Source organism: Haliaeetus leucocephalus, unplaced genomic scaffold (genome assembly GCF_000737465.1).
Source record: "Haliaeetus leucocephalus isolate CR32 unplaced genomic scaffold, Haliaeetus_leucocephalus-4.0 Scaffold2, whole genome shotgun sequence".
NCBI lineage: Eukaryota > Metazoa > Chordata > Aves > Accipitriformes > Accipitridae > Haliaeetus > Haliaeetus leucocephalus.
The window spans coordinates 11,108,419-11,115,558 of NW_010972438.1; the positions used below are offsets into that span (position 1 = coordinate 11,108,419).

Sequence of the window (7,140 nt, forward strand, 5' to 3'; positions counted from 1 at the left end):
CGGTACAGACCCCGCCTGCCCTCCCGCACACCCACCCATCCCCCCCCCGGCTGCGGGGCCAGGCCCTGCAGCACCCCATAGCTGTGGGGCTGAGCCCTCTGGCACCCCCCCGGGTGTGGGGCAGGCAGGCAGGCCGGGGCCGGGGCACCGGGGCCGGAGGAGCGGGGTGCTGGCGCTCGGGTGCAGGCAGGAATGGGGCGCAGGCAGGAATAATGGGGTGCAGGCAGGAGCGGGGGGAGGGCCCCTGCCCCAAGGAACTGGCGGGGGGCTGGGACCCCCGGCATGCACCCAGCCCCAGGGTCGGCCTTCTCCCCGGGGAAGGGAGCCAGGCTGCCCTCCCGGGGCGGGGGACACACGCACCGTGGCCCCCCAACAGCCTGTACCCGGGTACCGGCCTTGCCCACGCTGCCGCGGCTGAGGGACGGTACAGTCTGAGCCAGCCCGGCTGTGCCGGGGCATTGCTGCCGGACGGGCAGGAGGAGGGGGCGGCTGGGGACGTCCAGCTCTGTGCCAGAAGAGGAAGGGCTCAACCCCGTTCACCAGCCGTAGCAGCTGATTATCGCCCTTGCGAGGGCCACCTCTCCGTGGCTAAGCCCTGGCCACCAGCAGAAGAAAGGTGACGCGTGTCCTCGCCCCACCGGCCGGTCCCCACGGCCCATGGAGGAGCTACTGGGGGTCCGCCCGGCGAGGCTTGATGTCGCGGGTCTTCATGTAGGAGAGCAGCTGCTCGGGGATCTCGGCCAGCACGTCCTTGGCCAGGCGGGCCATGCTCAGCACCTGGTTTCCCGAGTCGTCCACATAATCCCGAAATGGCACAAACTTTGAGGGAAAGAAGTTTGCAGCCCAGTTGGAAACAACCCTGTGGCTGCAGGGGTCAGCGAGGGGCTGAGCATCTCTCGCCTGTGGTGGGACCGGGCTCAGTGCCGGTGTTACCTGTACAATGTCCCTCTCGGCGTAGCGTCCCCGGGATGACACCCGTACCTCATCACCATCCAGCTCCTCCATGGCTGGGGGGGGTGACAGCCGCTGTCATTGAGCCTCGGTGGGGTGGCCACCGGGGACAGGAGCACCATCCCAGAGGAAGGGACACCAAAGACATTTCTGTGCCCCTTCCCCGGTGTCCCCAAGCCCCAACTCACCCTCAAACTCAGCAGGACCCACTCCCACGATGATGATGGACATGGGCAAGGCGGAAGCCTGTGGGGCAGAGGCAGGGTGGCAGCCGGGGCAGCACCCCACACGGGGTGAACTCACGGTGACGAGGGTGCACTCACGGTGACGATGGCTTCCTTGGTCTGCAGCATGTCAGAGATGACGCCATCGGTGATGATGAGGAGGACGTGGTACTGAGAGCCGTCGGTCACCTGGGCGGCCGCCCTATGGGGACAAGGGATGGGGTCCCTCCAGCAGCCCCACTGGTGTGGGGCAGCCAGCCCTGCAGTGGGACTGGTGGCATTTGGGGATGGCAAAGGGGACAGACTCCCCCGGCGCTCACCCAGCCACCTGGTTGATGACGGGGGCGAAGTTGGTGGGACCATAGAGCTGGACGGTGCGCAGGCTCTGGAGGTAGGACTCCAGCACGCCCTCGATGCCGGCGCAGCTGGGATTGTCCACATTGTTGTTCTGGGAGACAGGGATGGGCGCTTGGAGGGGGACTATGGTTCCTGGTATGTGTCCCCTGGCTGCAGGATGCCAGGGCAGGATGCAACCAAGGCGGTTGCTTACCCCCCACCCCAGCATTCTCCCCCACCCAGTGGCGCACCAGGGGGAACTGGTGGGAGATCTTGCCGTCGGGTGGGAGTTTGGCGCCGAAGCCGTAGGCAGGGAAGAGCTTGTCACTGTCGTAGTCCTGGATGATCTCCCCCACCGCCTTCAGCGCCAGGGCGTAGGCACTCAGCTGGTAGGGGCTCGCGTAGTGCAGCGAGGTGGGCTGCGACGGCATCCCTGCGGCATAGCGCCCGTCGGCACCTGCCCCACGGCTGGCCCCACGGCCTCGCCGACGGGGAGCCCCCGACACGCACAGGCTGCACTCACCATTGGAGGCCGTGAAATCGATGGCGACGGTGAAATTCAGCTGCGTCCTTGGGGAGGGGGGAGAGCGAGGGAGGCTGCCGGCCTCACGGCGCAGGGATGCTGTCTTCCAGCCCCATGCCGTGGCGTGTCCTCCCCGCTCCCCGGGACCCATTGCCTGGGCCCCCCCTTCCCCAGCCAGCACCCCACAGCCCCGGGGCCACCGTCCTGCACCCCCTCCCTGGCTTCCCCACCCCCTCGTCACCCCCAGGCTGCACCTGTGCTGTCACTGCCATCCTTGCCTCGAGACCCTCGCCCATGGGGGGGTCTCGGGGAGCCGGGGGGTCACCTGGCCCCCCACTCACCCGCCCCGGATGTAGTCAACGAAGGTGAACTCAGACTCGACGGAAAAGGAAAGCAGAGTCACCTGCAGGCACGGGGGCGGGGTCAGACCCAGACCCCCCCCCAGCAGGCACAGTGGGGGGGTCAGACCTGGCCCCCCACAGACAGGAGTCCCAGGAGAACCCCAGCCCCACTCACAGTGCCGGAGTTCACATATTTCTTCTTCTTGCATTTCTTCCTGGGGTTCAGCACCTGCGGGCACAGGGATGGGTCAGCCCTGGCATGGGGTGCCCCCCCAGTCCCCTGCCCTAGCCTCCCACCCTACCTCATACACCGTGAACTGGCTCTGCGCTCGGGAGAGCTCCCGGTAGCTGGTGGCAAACTCCCCGATGAAGTCGTGGCTACGGGAGGAGCGTGGGGTCGGTGCGGCCAGGCGCCCCGGTGAGGGGCACCCCAAGAAGCAGCAGCAGCACCCCGATGTCCCGTGCAACCCTACGGACATGGCCTCACCTCCCATCCCGGTCCCAGTCGTAGACGTCTATCTTCACCGTCCTGAAAGCGAAGGCGGGCGGAGGGTGAGCTGCCGGCCTGGCTGGCATGGCCGCCCCTGGCCCCCCTGGTTTGGGGACACCCAGCCCCGCAGCACACCCTGCAGCGAGCACCCTGCCCGCCAACCACTGGCAAAACCGCCCTGCCTGCCTGGCCCACGTCTCTGCCAGGAGGGAAGTGGGAAATTTGGGTCACGGCGGGGGCTCTGAAAAGGAGGGGGATGCCTTTATGTAATTTGGGTTGCGAAAGAGGAAGAAAAACCCAATAAGGACCCAGTTCTGAGCTGCCTGCCGCTGCGGGGCCAAACCCACGAATTGATGCTCATAGCCTGCTCTGGCCCCACAGCTGTCCCCATCCCTGTCCCCGTCCCCGTACCGGTCATAGTCGCCATTGCAGAGGGCACGCACGGGGATGGTGAAGGGCTGCCACACCGGGTTGAGCGTGTTCTTCACCACCTCCGTCTTATGGCAGATGGTGAAGCTGCGGGGACAGGGCAGGGTCAGGGCACGCTGTAGGGTGAGACTGGCACCCTGCCCGCCCCGCCAGGCCCCTGCGCTCACGTGCCATCCTCGTTGCTGCGGTAGAAGACGAGGAAGGGGTCGGATTTTCCAAAGAAGTCCTTCTTGTCCAGCTTGTTGGCACAAAGCTGCATCGTGATGATGTCCTGGGGATGGGGACCGTCACCGCTGGCCACCTCCTCACCCCAGAGCCCCCCCAGCAGCTGCCCGTGCCAGGGGGGGCCACGTGGCCCCCACCTCACTGCTGCTGGGACACAGGCACTCACCCGGCAGTTGCTCAGCTCCTCGGCCAGCAGCAGGATGGTCCCACATCGCTTCCCTGGGACCCCCCTGGGACCAAAGGTGACGAGTCAGCTTGGGGACAAGGAGAACGGGACAGGGACAGGAGATGGTGTAGGGGTTTGGGCTCGTGCCCCATGGCTGGTGCTCGGTAGTGAGTCTAGTATCCCCAGCAAGGGACATGCAGGGAGGGGTCCCATGGGGCGGGTAGCTGGGGACATAATGTGGGAACCCCCCCCCTCACCCCGCCACCGGGTGCGACTCACGTGAGGGCTCTCTCCAGGCGGCCCCGCTGGGACCCGATCACCTCCCCCAGTGCCACGAACGCCTGCCCCAGAAAGTCCTGCGCCCCGAGCACAGCGCTGTGAGACCCCAGGGGCTCCTGCCTCAGCCCCCCACCACCCACCCCCACCCCTCGCCTTCCCAATGCGCCCACGGGACCTGCTGCCACCTTGCCTCGGGATGATCCCAAGTGTCCTGAACCCACCCTGTGTGCCAAGAGCCACCCCCCAGCCCAGGACTCCACCTGCATGCCCAGGACCACCCCAGGTGCCCACTCCACGTGTCCTGGCCTCATCCTGTGCCCCCAGGGCTAGCCCACAGCCCTGGACCCACCCTGTGCCCCCCCAGAACTGCCCCACGTACCCTGGACCCATCCCTCCAGAGCCACCCCACGTGCCCTGAACCCATCCTGCACCCCCAGAGCCACCCTCATGTTGTGTCCTGGCCTCATCCTGCACCACCCCATGAGGGCCAGGTTCCCAGGGCAGAGCAGGGGCTGGTGCGTGGCGGGCACATACCTTCTGCCAGTCCCCATGGGGCACGGAGAGAGGGAGAGCGGGTTAGAGCCCTCCAAGAGGCACCTGTTCCCCCCCCAACAGCACCCACACGGGGCATGGCCTTGGGGTGCCCCACCACAGCATGACACCGGGGCATCACCACATGTCCCCCCAGCACAGGCTCCGCTCACCTGCTTTAAAACGGAGCAGCTCTTGGAGTCCACGTTGTAGCTGGTGGTGGGAGAGCAGAGCGCTGAGACGGTGCCCATGGGGGTGCCCTGGCACACAGCCCTGCTTCCCCACCCATCTGGGCTTTTCACCGCCATATCCTTATTTATTATCCTTATTTATTACCAACTCAGTGCTTTGTTCCACCCCGAGCGGGGCCAAGCACTTCCCCGGCCGCTCTACTCACACATCGAAGCGGAGGTTTTGCTTCTCCTCAAAGTAGTAGTCAAGGACAAACTTGCGGACGAAGTCGGGATTCAGGGTGTTGTCGATCACCTCGGTGCGCCCAAACTGCGGGGAGAGGGGAGAGGGGAGAGGCAAGAGGCGAGAGGGCAGGTCCCCCCCCAGGACCCAGCCCCATCGCAGCTGCCCTGGCACTAATCCCGGCAGGGGATTAGTGTTGCCGGCGGGGCTGGATCATTAGCGTGAACATGGAGGGATCATTAGCGTGGATGTGGGTGGCCATATGGGCCCATTTAACCCAGCCGGGGATTAGCCAGGAGCGGGGGGCGCTGGGGGCGGCAGCACCCCCTGCATGGGGCTGTGAGCCTCCCCAGAGACCTGGCGAGAGGGGCCGTGCTCACCTCCTTCCACTCACTGCTCCCCGAGCCCTGTACGAAGAGGACCACCACTGCGGAGAGAGGAGCAGAGCCGGGCTGCCGTGCCGCGCCGTGCCGCGCCTGTGCCCACACCATGCCGTGCCCCCTGTCCAGCCCTGCCACCCACCTGGGTCAGACTTGGAGAAGGTGTCCATATCCAGCAGGTTCCTGGGGGAAGGGAGCCAGGCGTGAGCCACCCTGGGTGCCACCCACCTGGCCCCACAGTGGGTCCTCCTGTCCTCCCCCCTGATCGTGGGACAGCACCATGCCAGAAGGCCATGCTGGCACCCAGGGCCAAGAGTCCCGGCACCCCAGGGAGATGCACTAGCTCCCACCGCAAGGTTCGGTGGGATGGCGGGGTGAGCGGGGAGCAGCGTCTCCAGAGCTGACGATGATTGAACATGACAGGGAACCCATTTAGAGAATGAAACCTTCCCCCGTGCCGCTGGCGCCGGCTGAGTGCCCGCCGCACCCTGGCAGCGGGAGTGTGGCTAATGGCGGGGTGCAGAAGTAAGAAGAAAAGAGACACTTAAAGCAGGGGTTGGGCAGCTGGCAGGGACCAGCTCCGTGCCCCCGACACAGCCACTGGCAGAGCAATTGATCGTTGTCCTTTGCACGGCATGACACCGGAAAGTGCCCGGGGCTGCAACCGGCTCTGCTGGGATCCTTCCTGCACCCCCAAGGTGGCCACGCACGGTGGGCTGGGGCATGGCCAGGGGCTCGGGGGCTCAGCCAGCTCCTCTGGCCCCAGCGCATAGGAGAGAGACCCCCTCCCCAGACTCCCCCAGCAGCCCTGGATGGGGCTGAGCCCTTGGGGGGCTGCGAAGCCAAAGCCTGCCCCTGCCCTGAGACTGTCTCCAGGAGCGAACCCTGCTCCCTGCCTGCAGTTGCCAGGCCCCACAGCCCTGCAGCCCCTCTGCCTGCTGCCCAGAGCGGCTGGCGGGGAGGGCAGGGGCCCAGCCGCAGGGAGGGGGCACAGCAGACCCTGGCCCAGACTGGAGTTTGCAAGGCTCGGGCATGTGCCAGAGCTGCCCAGTCAGGCAGGGGGCTTTGTGGGGCCAGCTGCAGGCCTTCCCTGACCCCCTGGCATGGGGGACGCTGCTGCCCAGGAGGCCGCTGGTGCCAGTCCCTGCAGGCAGGACCCCCCCGGCCGTGGGCAGCAAGGGCAGCGGTGTCTCTGCCGGGCTATATTTAGCCACCGACAGATTGGCTCAGCAGCCGCCGCTTGCCCCGCGGACCCCACCAAGAGCCGGAGGCACCGAGCAGCCCCCGTCCCACCACGGGCCCAAAGCTGACCCACTCCTGGCCCTGTTGCCTCCCACGGGGCTGGCGAAGCCGGGCAGAGCCAGGCAGCCCGCCCGCAACCAGCACCGGCACCCCGTGCCCCACCGGCATCACCCCGAGCGGGGCCGTCCCGCACCCCGGCCCTGGGTAAGGGCAGCGCGTCCCCCCAGCAGCCGTGCCGCGGAGCCGTGCCCGGTGCCAGCATCCCCCGGGACCCCGCGGAGGGGTCGGGACCTCTCCCCACGGGTGGCAGCCGGGCAGAGGGGCGTTGGGCACAAGCCGTGGCACCGAGCGGTACCCGGGGGAGCGAGTGGAACCCGCAGCCCACCCCCCGCCCGGGGCCGGGGACTGACCGGCGGGCAGCGGGATGCTGCGGGACGCGGGCACCCCGCAGCGCATCCCCGCGCGTTTCGCACCCACCCGTGCCCGGCCACCAGCCCTCCTCCCGGCCCGCTCCCCGCTCACCGGCAGGACACGGTGAGCTCCACCTTGGTGCCCGGCACGCTGCCGGCCGCCGGCTCCAGCGCTCCCGGAGACGCCATCCCCGCCCGG

General features: G+C 67.6%; 1 protein-coding gene across 1 annotated transcript; it reads right to left on the bottom strand.

Annotated features, from left to right (window-relative positions):
* Positions 1 to 666: 666 nt before the first annotated feature.
* CPNE9 (copine family member IX) lies at positions 667 to 7,130 on the bottom strand. The gene is made up of 21 exons (XM_010573545.1): positions 7,054 to 7,130; positions 5,432 to 5,472; positions 5,290 to 5,336; positions 4,893 to 4,996; positions 4,669 to 4,708; positions 4,499 to 4,501; positions 3,965 to 4,041; positions 3,686 to 3,749; positions 3,462 to 3,565; positions 3,277 to 3,381; positions 2,863 to 2,904; positions 2,678 to 2,753; positions 2,551 to 2,604; positions 2,376 to 2,437; positions 2,035 to 2,081; positions 1,763 to 1,944; positions 1,496 to 1,623; positions 1,275 to 1,377; positions 1,140 to 1,197; positions 934 to 1,007; positions 667 to 819 (listed from the first exon to the last, which is right to left on the bottom strand). Exons 1-21 carry the CDS (start codon positions 7,128 to 7,130, stop codon positions 667 to 669), a joined length of 1,641 nt encoding a protein of 546 aa, XP_010571847.1.
* Positions 7,131 to 7,140: the final 10 nt, after the last annotated feature.